The sequence below is a fragment of the Panulirus ornatus genome, chromosome 21 (assembly GCF_036320965.1).
Source record: "Panulirus ornatus isolate Po-2019 chromosome 21, ASM3632096v1, whole genome shotgun sequence".
NCBI lineage: Eukaryota > Metazoa > Arthropoda > Malacostraca > Decapoda > Palinuridae > Panulirus > Panulirus ornatus.
The window spans coordinates 13,569,583-13,591,321 of NC_092244.1; the positions used below are offsets into that span (position 1 = coordinate 13,569,583).

At 39.7% G+C, this 21,739-nt stretch overlaps 1 protein-coding gene across 2 annotated transcripts in view; it reads right to left on the bottom strand.

Moving 5' to 3' along the window:
* Positions 1-4,779: 4,779 nt before the first annotated feature.
* loaf (lost and found) overlaps positions 4,780-21,739 on the bottom strand; it is a 203,259-nt gene continuing 186,299 nt past the window's right edge. Inside the window, exons 7-8 of one of the 2 annotated variants that reach the window (XM_071675767.1) lie at positions 21,000-21,150; positions 4,780-5,934 (exon numbers count right to left, since the gene is read on the bottom strand). In XM_071675767.1, the coding sequence (XP_071531868.1) occupies positions 21,059-21,150 (92 nt within the window). In that variant the 3' untranslated portion in view covers positions 4,780-5,934; positions 21,000-21,058. Of the gene's footprint in view, positions 5,935-20,999; positions 21,151-21,739 lie in introns of those variants that run through there. The other variant, XM_071675768.1, reaches the window with a different exon arrangement.

The window sequence follows — 21,739 nt, forward strand, 5'->3', positions numbered from 1 at the left end:
TGGCACTACCCCACAGAAGTTGGGGACAGCAATGCTGTTTCCTGTAGGGCAGGGCAGCGACAGGAATGGATGAAGGAAAGCAAGTACGAATATGTACATGTGTATGTATGTATATATCTGCATATGTGCATGAATATGTATGTATATGTTAATATGCATATGTATGTATATAGGTGTATGTGGGCATTTATGTATATATATGTGTATATGAGTGGATGGGCCATTCTTCATCTGTTTCCTGGCACTACCTTGCTGACATGGGAAACAGCAATTATGTATAATGAATATATATATATATATATATATATATATATATATATATATATATATATATATATATATATATATATATGTTTTTTTTATACTTTGTTGCCGTCTCCTGCGTTAGTGAGGTAGCGCAAGGAAACAGATGAAAGAATGGCCCAACTCACCCACATACACATGTATATACATACAAATCCACACACAGACATATACACATGTACATAATTCTTACTTGTTGCCTTTATTCATTCCCATCACCACCCCACCACACATGAAATGACAACCGCCTCCCCCATCACGCATGTGAGGTACACTAGGAAAAGACAACAAAGGACACATTCATTCACACAGTCTCTAACAGTCATGTGTAATGCATATGTTACGTATATGTTATCCCTGGGGATAGGGGAGAAAGAATACTTCCCACGTATTCCCTGCATGACGTAGAAGGCGACTTAGTGGGAAGGGAGCATGGGGATGAAAGTCCTCCCCTCAAGTTTTGACTTTCCCAAAAGATGGAACAGAAAGGGAGGCCTAGTGAGGATTTTCCTTCTTAGGCTCAGTCCTCTGTTCTTAACACTACCTCGATATTGCAAGGTAGCGTTAAGAAGAGAGGACTGGACCTTTAAGGGATGCAATTTGTACCGAGCTTCTGGATCCCTTTGGTTCAAAAATTTCAACATATAATCGTTAGGTTGATAGAGTAAACTGCATTTTTCATATATATTTTGGACACAGTTCTTTTCTAGGTTCTTACCTGATGCATGAATTGATAATTATCTACATATTCAAAATATATCAAAAAATAAGGGAAATGCATGGAGAACTTACCCACACTGATTGTCAGTGATGGTGTTCATTTGAAAAGATTCAAGATATAATTGATTTACGAAATTTTTTTCAATTTTCACAAAATTTTCTACACAATTTTCTTTAGAAGGTTCTTTTTTATTGAATGACTTAATAATCATCTACATATTTAGAAAAATGTATTACAAAATACCTAAAATCTGAGTGTATTGGTAAGATATCTCAACCAATACACTCTTATTCTCCCTGGATGTGCTGAGGGTAATATCATGTCTCTTGGTTGTTTTGGTACTCTTATATGATGTTCCTTAACTTCAAGAGTGAGAAATTATTTTCATAAATTCTACTATTTTGGTAATTTCGCGTTTAGGAGACTGACCCACTGCAAGCACTGGGGTAAACTAAGTTTCTTCTCTTTATATGGCTACAAATCTTTTTTACATAACAGGGATTTTCCAGGACCTCTGGGGGTATAACAAAAAACATTACCTCTTCTGGGATAGTAAAAAAAAATTTCAAGAAGGTATATGACCAAATCTAAAAGGAACAGGGCTTCTAGCCTGATCCCCCACTATGTATGGAAGAAGCGTGCACCTGAGAAACAAGGTGCCCAACCCAACCTCATGTGAATCCAGTCCAGGCTATGGTGAATTATGAAAATGTAATGCAATGTATGAATAAAGTGGTGAATGGTTATGGCAGTACTGACAAAACATAGCATACCTTTCACCTGCAAAAACCTTAATGTTAACTGTACTACAGGAAGAAACAGTTCCATAGGAAGGAAAGAAGCAAAGTTCCTCTGGGGAAACCAGTGTTTCCAAGAGGGAAGCAAAGGCAGTGGGTACCGCTCCACAGACTGTGAGTTCCACCAAAGTACTTCTGTATTTTAGCTTCAGTACCTAACTCAGACTGTATCCATCTAGATTCACTAAGTCCAAAGGCACACTTAATGTCATTTCATTCACCTACCTCATAACGTTTGAACACATCCATTTTAACCTTTTGAGCACCACTGGTACCTTTCTTCAATAATTTCATGAATGTGTAGAAAATTATTACTAATGAATTGGGCAAGGCCCTACTGAAGAGAACATTGTACATAAACTTTATGAAAAAAACAATTTAACATATCATTTTACTGTTTAAAAAATGAAACAAAGGGCTGTGCACAACCAAAGCTGACCTAGAGGACAAGTGAAAAACACCTGCAGGTTCTTCTGAATTTGAATTTTGAAGACCTTTCTTGTAGTCATTAAAATTACTATATATATATATATATATATATATATATATATATATATATATATATATATATATATATATATATTCCCTGGGGATAGGGGAGAAAGAATACTTCCCACGTATTCCCTGCGTGTCGTAGAAGGCGACTAAAAGGGGAGGGAGCGGGGGGGCTGGAAATCCTCCCCTCATTTTTTTTTAATTTTCCAAAAGAAGGAACAGAGAATTGGGCCAGGTGAGGGTATTCCCTCAAAGGCCCAGGCCTCTGTTCTTAACGCTACCTCGCTAATGCGGGAAATGGCGAATAGTTTGAAAGAAAGAAAAGATATATATATATATATATATATATATATATATATATATATATATATATTTATTTATTTTGCTTTGTCGCTGACTCCTGCGTTTGCGAGGTAGCGCAAGGAAACAGACGAAAGAAATGGCCCAACCCACCCACATACACATATATATACACACATGTCCACACACGCAAATATACATACCTATACATCTCAATGTACACATATATATACACACACAGACACATACATATATACCCATGCACACAATTCACACTGTCTGCCTTTATTCATTCCCATCGCCACCTCGCCACACATGGAATACCATCCCCCTCCCCCCTCATGTGTGTGGGGTAGCGCTAGGAAAAGACAACAAAGGCCTCATTCGTTCACACTCAGTCTCTAGCTGTCATGCAATAATGCCCAAAACCACAGCTCCCTTTCCACATCCAGGCCCCACACAGCTTTCCATGGTTTACCCCAGACGCTTCACATGCCCTGATTCAATCCACTGACAGCACGTCAACCCCGGTATACCACATCGATCCAATTCACTCTATTCCTTGCCCTCCTTTCACCCTCCTGCATGTTCAGGCCCCGATCACTCAAAATCTTTTTCACTCCATCTTTCCACCTCCAATTTGGTCTCCCACTTCTCCTCGTTCCCTCCACCTCCGACACATATATCCTCTTGGTCAATCTTTCCTCACTCATTCTCTCCATGTGCCCAAACCATTTCAAAACACCCTCTTCTACTCTCTCAACCATGCTCTTTTTATTTCCACACATCTCTCTTACCCTTACATTACTTACTCGATCAAACCACCTCTCACCAAATATTGTCCTCAAACATCTCATTTCCAGCACATCCACCCTCCTGCGCACAACTCTATCCATAGCCCACGCCTCGCAACCATACAACATTGTTGAAACCACTATTCCTTCAAACATACCCATTTTTGCTTTCCGAGATAATGTTCTCGACTTTCACACATTCTTCAAGGCTCCCAGGATTTTCGCCCCCTCCCCCACCCTATGATTCACTTCTGCTTCCATGGTTCCATCCGCTGCCAGATCCACTCCCAGATATCTAAAAAACTTTACTTCCTCCAGTTTTTCTCCATTCAAACTTACCTCCCAATTGACTTGACCCTCAACCCTACTGTACCTAATAGCCTTGCTCTTATTCACATTTACTCTTAACTTTCTTCTTTCACACACTTTACCAAACTCAGTCACCAGCTTCTGCAGTTTCTCACATGAATCAGCCACCAGCGCTGTATCAGCAGCAAACAACAACTGACTCACTTCCCAAGCTCTCTCATCCCCAACAGACTTCATACTTGCCCCTTTCCAAAACTCTTGCATTCACCTCCCTAACAACCCCATCCATAAACAAATTAAACAACCATGGAGACATCACACACCCCTGCCACAAAGCTACATTCACTGAGAACCAATTACTTTCCTGTCTTCCTACACGTACACATGCCTTATATATATATATATATATATATATATATATATTTTTCTTCTTTCTTTTCAACTATTCGCCATTTCCCGCGTTAGCGAGGTAGCGTTAAGAACAGAGGACTGGGCCTTTGTGGAATATCCTCACCTGGCCCCCCTCTGTTCCTTCTTTTGGAAAATTAAAAAAAAACGAGAGGGGAGGATTTCCAGCCTCCAGCTCCCTCCCCTTTTAGTCGCCTTCTACGACACGCAGGGAATACGTGGGAAGTATTCTTAATCCCCCATCCCCAGGGATATATATATATATATATATATATATATATATATATATATATATATATATATATATATATATATATATATATATATATATATTTCTTTCTTTCTTTTAAACTATTCGCCATTTCCCGCGTTAGCGAGGTAGCGCTAAGAACAGAGGACTGGGCCTTTTTTGGAATATCCTCAACTGGCCCCCTCTGTTCCTTCTTTTGGAAAATAAAAAAAAAAAAAAAAAAAAAAAAAAAACGAGAGGGGGAGGATTTCCAGCCCCGCGCTCCCTCCCCTTTTAGTCGCCTTCTACGACACGCAGGGAATATGTGGGAAGTATTCTTAATCCCCTATCCCCAGGGATAATATATATATATATATATATATATATATATATATATATATATATATATATATATATATATATATATATATATATATATATATATATTCATCAATAGATGGATAGGTGTTACCAGACTCTGCTTGCACAAGATTACATCACCAAAAAAAGTCATCTTTTATCAAAGGATGTATCACTGGGAGTACAGTTTCATCAAAGAACTTTTCACTCTAAAGGAGTTTATATATTTCCCTGCCATTGGAAGTAGTACAGCCTTGGGCAGGGTATCACCAGGATTGAGGTGTGATTATTGAAAAATGAAATATGAGTCCATCAGCTTCCTACTTTAAGCAGCACAGCCTTCGAGCTGCAGGAGCTACTAGAAAATGGGTCCTTGGGCAATTGTAGGTGTGTGTGAGTGTGTGTGTCTGTGTGTGTGTGTGTGTGTGTGTGTGTGTGTGTGTGTGTGTGTGTGTGTGTGTGTGTGTGTGTGTGTGCGTGTACAAAGAAAACTGCGATCATATTGAAAAAGCCATAATTCATTTCAGGAAAAACTGCATTCTTGCTAAAGTGTATAACAAAATACATTCCCAAAAATTATATTTCTGCTATAACATCCATGGAATATTCCGTGCTTATGAAATACAATAATCTTGGCTGAAGAATAATGTTAATAGACTTTTTACATCAACAAGTGATAGAAAAAGATGTCAAACTTACACAGAACAGCCAAAACGTTATTCAAAAAGGATATGAAGCAAAGGCAAACATTTTTAGATATGACATTAATGATATTACCAGTGCATACTTTGGATAATACAGTATGCAAAAACATGGTAAAGAAAATAACAGTGAAATAATAAGAATGAAGGATAGAAGCTAAAGTAAGTATAAAAGGAAAAAAAAAAAAGCTAAATAAGAAATATGAACATGTGGCCTCTAAGTAAATGCAACATACACAGAGGGGTAAAAGATGGAAAAAACTGAAAGAAAAAGGCAAAAGAAAATATCTAAACAAACATTGTTGTAACTTAACAAGATTATACAGATCTTGCGCAACAGAAAGAAAACAAAGAAGTACAAAATCTAAATATAAGAAGAGAAAAGAGAGGGAAAATGTAGAGGAGGTGGTAGAGTATGAGAAGCAGTAGAGTGGGGTTGTCTGCCTGGGGGCAACTTGCAGACAGCGCGAGGCCCACCCTGTGTCAGGGGAGTTTGGTACGCTGGCTTAGGATCCACCTGCCAAAACAAACCAAGTTGTAAAAAAACTAGAAAACATATTCCTACACACATCCATTTACTAAATAAGTATACAATTCAAACGATTATTCAATAATAAGTGATGCCATTATATTACAGAAGCATCTAAAATCACAAAATACTGAAATGTGGGTATAACATTTCCATGCTAAGTACAATGAAGTGTATACCAGATTACAAAAAACATTACCATCGAAATTCAAGAAAACCTTTAAAATCTTCTATATCAAATTCATGCTGGATTATGAACAACTTCAATACCAGAAAAGTTTTACTGAATACTATCCACAACCAAGCCCCACAGCCTACCCAAAGGTTTATTTACCTTGATCACTTCATATACCCTGGTTCAGCCCACTTAAGGTACATTGCCTTCATATTCAACACCCCTACAACTCAATCCTTCCAATGCATGTCTCTTGCCCTCTTCAAAGTTCAGGCCCAAATACTCCAAAGCCTCCTTAGTCTACCCTTCCTCCTTGCCCACATGATGAATAAACTGATACAAAATATTCTTATATAAAGAAAATATGTTCGCAATCATGATCATTGTATAATTCATTGTTCTGGCCTATAAAAGTTCTTACAATACTTGACTACCAGGTCCTCATTCTCCAGTGTTTCATATAATACCAACCCCACTCCACATTCTGATAACATTATCAAAGTATGGTCCTTATGCTATTCCCTTCATGAATACATCAAAATGTTAAGAGTGACAGGGTAGAATCTTCCCAAGGAAACTAAGCATCCCTGTACTTTGCCAGCCCATAGGGATGGATGCCTCAGTTCTGCAATGTCAATTACCACAAAAGTTGCATGCCTGTATGCACCTGATCCACCCACTGTATATATGAATGGATTTATAAAAGTAGAATGATAAACGAGGAAAAGGTAAAACTCAGAATTCTACACTATATTAAGCAAAATCTTCAACACCAACATACTTAAATACAAAAAGCATGTATTCTTGAAATTACTATAAGAAGGATTGTAATAAAGTGAGTAAAAACATTTTACTGTACAAAACCATACTAGCAATATTCAAAGAAACCATATCAACCCTTTCAATTATAAGTACATATGCACACAAATGACCTGCTCAGCCCAACAAAATCAGCCACTGTTCTGATTTTTTCCTGCTTCATTTAAAAGAACCAATGGTTCCTTTACTCGCTAGTGGCTTGTATAGATATCAAACATCACTAGCATCTTTAATTAGCCCAGGGATACATCCACAATGAACAGTTACTGAAAGAAAACCAAAATGGATGGACACTACCCACCTGCTGTACTGGTACCAATTATAAATAGATGAGGTTATATGAAGTTTAAATAATAACAGCCAACTATCACATCTGGATATATAAGACCATAAGCAGTGGTTCTAAATATAATATTAGAGAAGACTCAATCTCCAAGCACAGTGGTGGAAATGAAAGTGGCAGATGAAACAATGGGTCATTGGGCATGCTATGGATTAAAATGATGGCAATACACTATGGATTGAAATTATAGCAAAACACTAAGAGTTAAAAGCTTAAATGTTAGACCAAGGTCTAATATTTATGACCTGCTGAATCTACATGTCTGTGGTTCTTAATGATTTTTCAAATTTTTCAAATTTTGCTTTTGTTTGTCTACATGAGAGAGACAACATTTCCTCTTGGCTAAGACTGAAAGGATTAATGTTCCTAACAGTTCAGTACATCTTTTATTTCACCCAACTGCCTATTCTACTTTTGCAAGATAGCATGAGGAACAGATAAATAGATGGTATCATAATCACATATTCCTTTTCCAGCTGTCTTACATAATTCTTCAAAACCAAAATCAACCAACCACAGCCAAGCCAAACAGACTATTCTATGGTTAATTTCACCACTTTGGATGTCCTGGTTTAGCCCACAAACAACAAATTGCCCCTTAGCACCACATCCTTCCAATTCTTTCTACCCACCGAATAGCCCCTACTTTCCTAATGGTTCTTTCCTAGATACGTCAAATCTTCCTTTAATCCATTATACCATCTCCTCCTCAATCTCAGAGAGGAACAGAATATGGATGCAGATGTTAATATGAATCAGCAAATCATACATTGACATAGGGATACAAGAGCAGCTGAATAAGTCAACGGCTATGTGTGAGATATATAACTATATACAGGTTATATACAGAGCAGTAAGAAACAGCAACACCACTGACTTACTTTTACAAATGACATAGCACACATCACAGACACTGAGGTTAACAATATAACAATACTAGCATAGTGGATCACAGCATCAGAGAAGTTTCTACTACCCTTAAAACAGAAATGTAAAAAGGAATGCAACAAGTAATGATGTGAGCAATCTAAGCAACTTAAATTTCTACTCGAATGAAATAAAGTAGAATGAAGCTAATTCTCTGAAAGAAAAAACAAAGTGGAGCAAAATCCTCAAAAGCAGTAATTGAAAACAAAAGCATCATCAGGAGAAATAAGAAACAAGCATGGGATGACTGGAGAAGCACCTAAAAGAAAATCAGACTCATTGCTGAAATCAATTCCTAATGGACCAAGAAAGTTACACAAAAGGAGTAGCTGTGGAGGTGATGGTATATAATTTAACAAGCTGGAATTGCAATACTTTGTGCTAGCCTTGCCATTGAGGTAAAGTCTTTCCATAGGTTTTTTTTTTTTTTTTTTTTTTTTTATACTTTGTCGCTGTCTCCCGCGTTTGCGAGGTAGCGCAAGGAAACAGACGAAAGAAATGGCCCAACCCCCCCCCCCCCATACACATGTACATACACACGTCCACACACGCAAATATACATACCTACACAGCTTTCCATGGTTTACCCCAGACGCTTCACATGCCTTGCTTCAATCCACTGACAGCACGTCAACCCCTGTATACCACATGACTCCAATTCACTCTATTTCTTGCCCTCCTTTCACCCTCCTGCATGTTCAGGCCCCGATCACACAAAATCTTTTTCACTCCATCTTTCCACCTCCAATTTGGTCTCCCTCTTCTCCTCGTTCCCTCCACCTCCGACACATATATCCTCTTGGTCAATCTCTCCTCACTCATTCTCTCCATGTGCCCAAACCATTTCAAAACACCCTCTTCTGCTCTCTCAACCACGCTCTTTTTATTTCCACACATCTCTCTTACCCTTACGTTACTTACTCGATCAAACCACCTCACACCACACATTGTCCTCAAACATCTCATTTCCAGCACATCCATCCTCCTGCGCACATCTCTATCCATAGCCCACGCCTCGCAACCATACAGCATTGTTGGAACCACTATTCCCTCAAACATACCCATTTTTGCTTTCCGAGATAATGTTCTCGACTTCCACACATTTTTCAAGGCTCCCAAAATTTTCGCCCCCTCCCCCACCCTATGATCCACTTCCGCTTCCATGGTTCCATCCGCTGACAGATCCACTCCCAGATATCTAAAACACTTCACTTCCTCCAGTTTTTCTCCATTCAAACTCACCTCCCAATTGACTTGACCCTCACCCCTACTGTACCTAATAACCTTGCTCTTATTCACATTTACTCTCAACTTTCTTCTTCCACACACTTTACCAAACTCAGTCACCAGCTTCTGCAGTTTCTCACATGAATCAGCCACCAGCGCTGTATCATCAGCGAACAACAATTGACTCACTTCCCAAGCTCTCTCATCCCCAACAGACTTCATACTTGCCCCTCTTTCCAGGACTCTTGCATTTACCTCCTTTACAACCCCATCCATAAACAAATTAAACAACCATGGAGACATCACACACCCCTGCCGCAAACCTACATTCACTGAGAACCAATCACTTTCCTCTCTTCCTACACGTACACATGCCTTACATCCTCGATAAAAACTTTTCACTGCTTCTAACAACTTGCCTCCCACACCATATATTCTTAATACCTTCCACAGAGCATCTCTATCAACTCTATCATATGCCTTCTCCAGATCCATAAATGCTACATACAAATCCATTTGCTTTTCTAAGTATTTCTCACATACATTCTTCAAAGCAAACACCTGATCCACACATCCTCTACCACTTCTGAAACCGCACTGCTCTTCCCCAATCTGATGCTCTGTACATGCCTTCACCCTCTCAATCAATACCCTCCCATATAATTTACCAGGAATACTCAACAAACTTATACCTCTGTAATTTGAGCACTCACTCTTATCCCCTTTGCCTTTGTACAATGGCACTATGCACGCATTCCGCCAATCCTCAGGCACCTCACCATGAGTCATACATACATTAAATAACCTTACCAACCAGTCAACAATACAGTCACCCCCTTTCTTAATAAATTCCACTGCAATACCATCCAAACCTGCTGCCTTGCCGGCTTTCATCTTCCGCAAAGCTTTTACTACCTCTTCTCTGTTTACCAAATCATTTTCCCTAACCCTCTCACTTTGCACACCACCTCGACCAAAACACCCTATATCTGCCACTCTGTCATCAGACACATTCAACAAACCTTCAAAATACTCATTCCATCTCCTTCTCACATCACCGCTATAGATATTACCCTTTCTCCCTCTGCTTCCAATGCACATATCCTCCTTGTCAGTCTCTTCATTCATACTCTCCATATACCTGTAACATTTCATCACACCCTAGTCAACTCTGTACACCATACTATACTCACTACTGCACTTCTTTCTGAAAATGTCATTTCTTACATGATCAACATTCATCACATCAAATATAGCCATCAACCATTTCCTTTTCAACACATCTGCACTATTCCTTATCTTTGCCTTTAAACTGTCAGGACCACTACACTTTCTAACATACAGACACTGGCATTTTCCTCCACATATACCATAAAGTGCTGTGGACATTAACTCCTTCTTCCACCCTATAACCTCACTTCAGCTTATGCAGTCCTGTCAACTGGAGTCCAATCTCAGGTACCTATAGCACTCCTAATTTAAACTAAAATTCAAACTCTTCTCTAACCATCCTGCTGCACCTCTTTAACTTATTTTTCTTCATGTTAACTTCTAATTTTCTTTTTCATCCATACACTACCAACATCTGTCACTGGCCTCTTCAAGTTCTTTCTGCATCCTATCACCAAAGTAATATCATTTAAAAACTACAACTATTTCACATCCCCCACACCCCCAACACACACTTCCAGCACACTACAGGCCTATCCCATACTTCAAGACCATCACATTTACCTTCCTCATCAACCTATTCAAGAACAGACTAAACAATCATGATGACACCACTAAATCCTTAACACACACCCATCTTCAATAGGAACCATTCACCCTCCTCCTTTCTTACTCACACATGTTTTACTTTCCTCGTAAAAATCCTCAATGCCTTTAGTAATTTTCTATTTACCCTATATATAGAGGGGACGGGAGCGGGTGGCCAGAAATCCTCCCCTCCTTGTATTTTTAACTTTCTAAAATGGGAAACAGAAGAAGGAGTCACACGGGGAGTGCTCATCCTCCTCGAAGGCTCAGACTGGGGTGTCTAAATGGGTGTGGATGTAACCAAGATGTGAAAAAAAGAGAGATAGGTAGTATGTTTGAGGAAAGGAACCTGGATGTTTTGGCTCTGAGTGAAACGAAGCTCAAGGGTAAAGGGGAAGAGTGGTTTGGGAATGTCTTGGGAGTAAAGTCAGGGGTTAGTGAGAGGACAAGAGCAAGGGAAGGAGTCGCACTACTACTGAAACAGGAGTTGTGGGAGTATGTGATAGAATGTAAGAAAGTAAATTCTCGATTAATATGGGTAAAACTGAAAGTTGATGGAGAGAGATGGGTGATTATTGGTGCATATGCAACTGGGCATGAGAAGAAAGATCATGAGAGGCAAGTGTTTTGGGAGCAGCTGAATGAGTGTGTTAGTGGTTTTGATGCACGAGACCGGGTTATAGTGATGGGTGATTTGAATGCAAAGGTGAGTAATGTGACAGTTGAGGGAATAATTGGTATACATGGGGTGTACAGTGTTGTAAATGGAAATGGTGAAGAGCTTGTAGATTTATGTGCTGAAAAAGGACTGGTGATTGGGAATACCTGGTTTAAAAAGCGAGATATACATAAGTATACGTATGTAAGTAGGAGAGATGGCCAGAGAGCGTTATTGGATTACATGTTAATTGACAGGCGCGCGAAAGAGAGACTTTTGGATGTTAATGTGCTGAGAGGTGCAACTGGAAGGATGTCTGATCATTATCTTGTGGAGGCTAAGGTGAAGATTTGTATGGGTTTTCAGAAAAGAAGAGTGAATGCTGGGGTGAAGAGGGTGGTGAGAGTAAGTGAGCTTGGGAAGGAGACTTGTGTGAGGAAGTACCAGGAGAGACTGAGTACAGAATGGAAAAAGGTGAGAACAATGGAAGTAAGGGGAGTGGGGGAGGAATGGGATGTATTTAGGGAATCAGTGATGGATTGCGCAAAAGATGCTTGTGGCATGAGAAGAGTGGGAGGTGGGTTGATTAGAAAGGGTAGTGAGTGGTGGGATGAAGAAGTAAGATTATTAGTGAAAGAGAAGAGAGAGGCATTTGGACGATTTTTGCAGGGAAAAAATGCAATTGAGTGAAAGATGTATAAAAGAAAGAGACAGGAGGTCAAGAGGAAGGTGCAAGAGGTGAAAAAGAGGGCAAAAAAAAATATATATATATATATATATATATATATATATATATATATATATATATATATATATATATATATATATATATATATATATATTTTCTTTTTTTTTTCCTACTATTCGCCATTTCCCCGCGATAGCGAGGTAGCGTTAAGAACAGAGGACTGGGCCTTTGAGGGAATATCCTCACCTGCCCCTCTTCTCTGTTCCTTCTTTTGGAAAATTAAAAAAAAAAAAGAGAGGGGAGGATTTCCAGCCCCCCGCTCCCTTCCCTTTTAGTCGCCTTCTACGACATGCAGGGAATACATGGGAAGTATTCTTTCTCCTCTATCCCCAGGGAACATATATATATATATATATATATATATATATATATATATATATATATATATATATGGTGACTGAGTTTGGAAAAGTGTGTGGAAGAAGAAAGTTCAGAGTAAAAGTGAATAAGAGCAGGGTTATTAGGTACAGTAGGGTTGAGGGTCAAGTCAATTGGGAGGTGAGTTTGAATGGAGAAAAACTGGAGGAAGTGAAGTGTTTTAGATATCTGGGAGTGGATCTGGCAGCGGATGGAACCATGGAAGCGGAAGTGGATCATAGGGTGGGGGAGGGGGCGAAAATCCTGGGGGCCTTGAAGAATGTGTGGAAGTCGAGAACATTATCTCGGAAAGCAAAAATGGGTATGTTTGAAGGAATAGTGGTTCCAACAATGTTGTATGGTTGCGAGGCGTGGGCTATGGATAGAGTCGTGCGCAGGAGGATGGATGTGCTGGAAATGAGATGTTTGAGGACAATGTGTGGTGTGAGGTGGTTTGATCGAGTGAGTAACGTAAGGGTAAGAGAGATGTGTGGAAATAAAAAGAGCGTGGTTGAGAGAGCAGAAGAGGGTGTTTTGAAGTGGTTTGGGCACATGGAGAGGATGAGTGAGGAAAGATTGACCAAGAGGATATATGTGTCGGAGGTGGAGGGAACAAGGAGAAGAGGGAGACCAAATTGGAGGTGGAAAGATGGAGTGAAAAAGATTTTGTGTGATCGGGGCCTGAACATGCAGGAGGGTGAAAGGAGGGCAAGGAATAGAGTGAATTGGAGCGATGTGGTATACCGGGGTTGACGTGCTGTCAGTGGATTGAAGCAAGGCATGTGAAGCGTCTGGGGTAAACCATGGAAAGCTGTGTAGGTATGTATATTTGTGTGTGTGGACGTATGTATATACACGTGTATGGGGGGGGGGGTTGGGCCATTTCTTTCGCCTGTTTCCTTGCGCTACCTCGCAAACGCGGGAGACAGCGACAAAGTATAATAATAATAACAATAAATATATATATATATATATATTTTTTTTTGCCGTTGTCTCCCGCGTTTGCGAGGCAGCACAAGGAAACAGACGAAAGAAATGGCCCAACCCACCCCCATACACATGTATATACATACGTACACACACGCAAATATACATACCTACACAGCTTTCCATGGTTTACCCCAGACGCTTCACATGCCCTGATTCAATCCACTGACAGCACGTCAACCCCGGTATACCACATCGATCCAATTCACTCTATTCCTTGCCCTCCTTTCACCCTCCTGCATGTTCAGGCCCCGATCACACAAAATCTTTTTCACTCTATCTTTCCACCTCCAATTTGGTCTCCCACTTCTCCTCGTTCCCTCCACCTCCGACACATATATCCTCTTGGTCAATCTTTCCTCTCATTCTCTCCATGTGCCCAAACCATTTCAAAACACCCTCTTCTGCTCTCTCAACCACGCTCTTTTTATTTCCACACATCTCTCTTACCCTTACGTTACTCACTCGATCAAACCACCTAACACCACACATTGTCCTCAAACATCTCATTTCCAGCACATCCATCCTCCTGCACACAACTCTATCCATAGCCCACGCCTCGCAACCATACAACATTGTTGGAACCACTATTTCTTCAAACATACCCATCTTTGCTTTCCGAGATAATGTTCTTGACTTCCACACATTCTTCAAGGCTCCCAGAATTTTCGCCCCCTCCCCCACCCTATGATCCACTTCCGCTTCCATGGTTCCATCCGCTGCCAGATCCACTCCTAGATATCTAAAACACTTTACTTCCTCCAGTTTTTCTCCATTCAAACTTACCTCCCAATTGACTTGACCCTCAACCCTACTGTACCTAATAACCTTGCTCTTATTCACATTTACTCCTAACTTTCTTCTTTCACACACTTTACCAAACTCAGTCACCAGCTTCTGCAGTTTCTCACATGAATCAGCAACCAGCGCTGTATCATCAGCGAACAACAACTGACTCACTTCCCAAGCTCTCTCATCCCCAACAGACTTCATACTTGCCCCTCTTTCCAAAACTCTTGCATTCACCTCCCTAACAACCCCATCCATAAACAAATTAAACAACCATGGAGACATCACACACCCCTGCCGCAAACTTACATTCACTGAAAACCAATCACTTTCCTCTCTTCCTACACGTACACATACCTTACATCCTCGATAAAAACTTTTCACTGCTTCTAACAACTTGCCTCCAACACCATATACTCTTAATACCTTCCACAGAGCATCTCTATCAACTCTATCATATGCATTCTCCAGATCCATAAATGCTACATACAAATCCATTTGCTTTTCTAAGTATTTCTCACATACATTCTTCAAAGCAAACACCTGATCCACACATCCTCTACCACTTCTGAAACCACACTGCTCTTCCCCAATCTGATGCTCTGTACATGCCTTCACCCTCTCAATCAATACCCTCCCATATAATTTACCAGGAATACTCAACAAACTTATACCTCTGTAATTTGAGCACTCACTCTTATCCCCTCTGCCTTTGTACAATGGCACTATGCACGCATTCCGCCAATCCTCAGGCACCTCACCATGAGTCATACATACATTAAATAACCTTACCAACCAGTCAATAATACAGTCACCCCCTTTTTTAATAAATTCCACTGCAATACCATCCAAACCTGCTGCCTTGCCGGCTTTCAGCTTCCGCAAAGCTTTTACTACCTCTTCTCTGTTTACCAAATCATTTTCCCTAACCCTCTCACTTTGCACACCACCTCGACCAAAACACCCTATATCTGCCACTCTATCATCAAACACATTCAACAAACCTTCAAAATACTCACTCCATCTCCTTCTCACATCACCACTACTTGTTATCACCTCCCCATTTGCGCCCTTCACTGAAGTTCCCATTTGCTCCCTTGTCTTACGCACTTTATTTACCTCGTTCCAGAACATCTTTTTATTCTCCCTAAAATTTAATGATACTCTCTCACCCCAACTCTCATTTGCCCTCTTTTTCACCTCTTGCACCTTTCTCTTGACCTCCTGTCTCTTTCTTTTATACATCTCCCACTCAATGGAAAAAGGTGAGAACAATGGAAGTAAGGGGAGTGGGGGAGGAATAAGATGTATTTAGGGAATCAGTGATGGAATGCGCAAAAGATGCTTGTGGCATGAGAAGAGTGGGAGGTGGGTTGATTAGAAAGGGTAGTGATTGGTGGGATGAAGAAGTAAGATTATTAGTGAAAGAGAAGAGAGAGGCATTTGGACGATTTTTGCAGGGAAAATATATATATATATATATATATATATATATATATATATATATATATATGGGGATAGAGGAGAAAGACTACTTCCCCCGTATTCCCTGCGTGTCGTAGAAGGCAACTAAAAGAGGACAGGGCGGGTCATGGAAATCCTCCCCTCCCATTTTTACTTTTCCAAAAGAAGGAACATAGAAGGGGGCCAAGTGAGGATATTCCCTCTAATGCTCTGTCTTTTGTTCTTAACACTAACTCGCTGACATGGGAAATGGCAAATGTATGAATAAAAATATCTCCATAAGCATCTCTGTCAACCCAATTCTATACTTTTTCCAGATACATATCACTCTTTCTCTAGGCATTTTCAGAGACATTCTTCAATGCAAACACTTGGTATATACACCCTCTAACTCCTTTAAAACCATAACATTGCTCCTTAATAGATTGCTTTGTTGACATCATCATTGTCCCAAATATCATATACAGGTACACCACCAATTTTCCGGCACTTGGTTCCAAAGCCTTGCCGAATTAACCATTTTGCCCGACCAACTGTGGTCATGTAATAACAATTCATCAACACACCTCTAACCCACTAATTATACATCTCCCATGTGTTTAAAGTATACCATGGATTGCTAGAAATCTAAATTAAACAAATATTAAATGGAAACTTCTTGGAATCGCTATCTGCATAGAATTTCAAGAATTTCTCCCTTTTCTTCTTTATATCATAAAAAGTTGATCAACCAATACTGTATACGTCACACAGCTTACACACCGAAACACCAAGGTCTATTTTTTTTCAACAGTTCTACTTTCTCTTGGATCGATAGGGACTGATGTTTACATTTGACACCATGACTGACACTCTCATATGTCTTAGAAGCCATAGCTATGGTTAAATTTAAGCAAAATAAGCTAAGAATCTCACAGAATTGAGGTATCACTGCCAACAAGTGCAGTGTAAAGAATGTAAATAAGCGTGCCCTACACACAACGCCACATGTGGCCACCCAGGAAACTAGTCTAGTAGCCGCAGTAATTTCAAGTTCCCTCATGTAATTTTGTCCAGACTAAAGGAGGTGCCAAACCATCAATTGCCAGAAATTCGGTAGTACACCTGTACCGTACCAATATACTCAACAAGTTTTTCCTTGTTAATTCTTATTCTCTATTTCATATGTTATGAGGTAGCACCAAGTACAAAAGAAGAATGGCCTCCTTTGCTCACATCTACTATATGGCTGTCATGTAAAATGCACCAGAGCCAGAGCTACCTTTCCACATCAAAGCATCACAGGCCATTTCGTGGTTTCCTCTGACCAATCTAGCAGGCCTGGTTCTACCCATCAATAGCATGTTACCCCCTGTATATCACACAGTTTCAGTTCTCTCTTTCCCATGCATGCCTCTCAACCTCCTGCAAGTTTAGGTCAGGATAACCCGAAGCCTCTTTCATGTCATCCTTCCAACTCCTCCGTATCCTCATCCCCCTTGTTTCCTCAACTTCTGACATATATATCCTCTTTATCAGAGTCTCTTCTCTCATACTCTCCGCATGAACAAACCATTTCAGCAAACTAACTCTCAATTATTCTCCACATACTACCAACCCTCTCTCTTAAATTCTCATCCCTTACAGAGTCATATCTCTTCACAACACATATTGTTCTCAGACATTTCGTAAAGATCACATCCACCCTTTTTCATTCTTTTGCAGTTAAGGCCCAAGACTTGTAACCATACAACACAAAAGGGGCTACTATGTCATTAAACATACCCTTATTTGCCCTTACAGATAGTGACCTTTCTTTCCACACACTTCTTGATTCACCCAGGATCTTCCCCCAACCCATTTTATGGCTTATTTCAGCCCCTAGTGTTCATCTGCTGCCATGTCCACTCCCAGGTATCTAGCATAATCCACTTCCTTATTCTCATTCTGACTCACACTAGACCTAACTGTCTTGCCCCCTGATGATATCATAATCTTACTTTCATTTCTCACACATGCCCAAACTCATACACTAGCTTGCAGTTTATCACTTGAATCTGCCACCACAGCTGTTTCATCTGCAAACAGTGGTTGACTCACTTCCAAGGCCCCTAGACCCCAGCATAATGTAGATTCATCCCTCTTTTCAAGGCCCTCGGATTTACCTTCCTTTCCACTCCACCCACCCAAACTTCAACAAGAACTATTCACCCTCCTCCCTTCTTAATCATATTTACATCTCATTCTCCTAATAAAAACTCATCAATGCATCCAGCAGCTTTCCTCCTACACCATATACTCATAGTATTGCTCAGAGAGCATCTCCTTCATCCTTATCATGTGCTTTCTTCAGATCCATAAATACCACATACAAATCCCTTTATTCCCCTAAGTATCTTTTGCAATTTTTTTTCAAAGCAAGCATCTAGTCCACACATCCTCTACCACTTCTGAACCTACACTGCTCCTCCCTAACCTAATGCTCTGTGCATGCCACCATCCTCTCATTCACCATTCTCCCATGCAACTTACCAGGCATGCTCAAAAGGATTACACTTCTGTAATTCAAGCAGTTACTTTTGTCCTCCTTACTTTTAAATAATGGCACTATCCAGGTATTCTGTTAGTCCTCCAGCACCTCACTTTGGGTTGTACATACATTGAAAATCTGACTAAGCAATAAAAAACACTTTCCCAAGAAATTCAACTGCAATCTCACCCACACCATCCACTGTGACACACTTCATCTTACACAAGGCTTTCAACAGACTATTCACCATGACTCTCACTCCACATACCCCCTTGTACCAAACACCCTATATCTGCTACACTATCAACTAACACATTCTAGAGTCCCTAATATTACTCATCTCCTCTCCTTTTTAATTTTCATTTGCCTGTTACCATCTCCCAATATAATCCCCTCATGGATGACAAATAGAGATGAATTAGCTTTATATTTCAGTTATCGCCCTTTAAGGTTTCAATAATTGTTACACAATGTTCAAAGCTCAAATGAATTCTCAACTTTTTGCATGGATCCATAATATGACTGCATGCAGAGGCCATGGAAGAGGAGGCAAAGTGACCTAGGAATACTGGGTACAAGACAATAAAAAACGAGACTCTGAGATAAAGGAAAGGGCTTGAAGAAAAAACATAGCTGAAAAGGTTATGCTGGGATATGGGTAATTCTAGTACATTGCAGTATTTGTATTGCACTCATGTTTAAATGCTAAAATAAAATATAATCATTTATTCAAGGGGACAGAGGAAGAAAAAATATTACCCTTATATCTCTTGCCTGTTACAGAAGGTGATTAAAAAGGGTGGGAGCTGGGGGATGGAAATGCCCTCCCCCATCATCATATTATTACTTTCTAAGTGATAGAAGAAGCAGAGAGAGGACTTTTCTCAAATCAGTTTCTGATGCAAAAGCAAGCATGTATTAAAAAAATATGTAAACAAACCATGCGAAATAAAACACGAATTCAGATGCAACATGGTGCCTTTAACATAGAGACACAATACAATGAGGCTTCTCCATATGTGAACGTGGCAAATGCTTTATTTACTTTGAAATGCAAGCAAATGGCACATGTTTCATATGATTTCATATACACATTCAAACAAGAGCTTAATGTTTCACTCATCTTGTATGAAAGCACAAACAAGTTGCAACTGGTACTTTTATTCTATCAAGTTAGAAGGTGGCAACATATATGAACTAGGTGACAATTGGTTCATTTATTTTGTAGAATAAGGAAGTAGCAGCAGCTTTGTCTATCTTCTGTTCCACAAAATGGAAACTTCTCCACTTGCTCTAAAACACTCACAAGCAAAATACCTCAAAAGATTTTTTGCTAATTGGTTCAGCACCTTAGGTGTGGAGCTAGTTACTGGCTAATATACTTAAGGGAAAATTCCACACATACTAGATAATGAAAATTTCTGACAAGTGTTCTTTACATCTGTGGTTGTTAAACTTAACTTACAGGGTGTCTGAGCCAAAACTTACCACAGTTTATGAAATTATAATAAAGCCTCAGCTCTTTACCTATGCCTGATGGATCCAATAACATCTCATCGAAGCCATTCTCATTTTTTATGATGGCTAATGAACTAACACATGATGCCTGTAATAACACAGCAGTGCTACAACTGTCATTATCATCATCGTCATGTCTCAGTAAAAGTAACGCTTGATAACAGCTTACCTATGGCACTAGTAAACTGACTGTTGCACAAACTATCCAACTTACAAACTAATAATTCGCTATCCATAACTAGAATTTTTTTTTTTTCCTGCAGTAACATTCATCTTCATGAATAGAAATATCCTTGACTAACTTATATCTATCTCATCTTTGCACACCTTTCCCAATGTCTTTTAGTATCTATACTGCACGATGGTGATATTCATTTTTTTTTTATTGAATGTTTACAAAGTTCTGAAAAAAGAAATTCTTTGTAGTAGTCTGTCATTAATGGTAGATCCAAATGGGACTCACCTATACAAACCACTCTTCTATGGCACTAGCAAACTGACTGTTGCACAAACTACCCAACTTACAAACTAATAATTCGCTATCCATAACTAGAATTTTTTTTTTTCCTGCAGTAACATTCATCTTCATGAATAGAAATATCCTTGACTAACTTATATCTATCTCATCTTTGCACACCTTTCCCAATGTCTTTTAGTATCTATACTGCACGATGGTGATATTCATTTTTTTTTTTATTGAATGTTTACAAAGTTCTGAAAAAAGAAATTCTTTGTAGTAGTCTGTCATTAATGGTAGATCCAAATGGGACTCACCTATACAAACCACTCTTCCTTCTGTGTGGAGGAGACATCACTCTCAGAGCCAGAGGCCCTCACAGACACTGGCAGAAGAGAGCGGTGAGCGGTAGAAGCGTACTGCACCCCACCCCTAACGCAGGGCGAACCAGGTTTCCCGGGCTGGAATCTGGTGGAGGGGCAAGCACCAGGTCAGTGTGGGGTCACTTGAGGCTGGGGGAGGGTAAGGGTCTGAGTCTTAAACCTTAAAGGGCTGCCCAATGTATGTTGGCAATGCTCCTGTTTTGGTTGCTGAAGTTGAAATACTCATGAAAAAAGGCCAAGCACTTGAAAACAAACTTGAAGGTGCTTATTTTCATCTTAACCTTTGATAACCTAATTTTGCTACCCAATGGAAAGTTCACTGTAATGGAAAATGGTAATATTCAGAGGGCAACTCCTTCAAGAGTTTTGTGATATGACCCTAAAAGAGCCTGAGAGGCCAGGGGTCTTGCAACGGCGGCCTTCTCACTAATATGGCGTATTTTACTCAATGATTTCAATGTCTCCTCTGGAGGTATAAACATTTATAAAAAAAAATAAAAAAGGCTGATACAAACACCAACAGACTATAATGCAACAATCTGGTCAACAAAAGGATATGTAAATAAGTATATATACAGAGAGAGAAGAATATTCACAATATCATCAGGCCACATTGAGTAAAATCCCGCGCTCTGAGCGAGAGTGCTGACACACTGCCTAACCCTCTTGCCCCA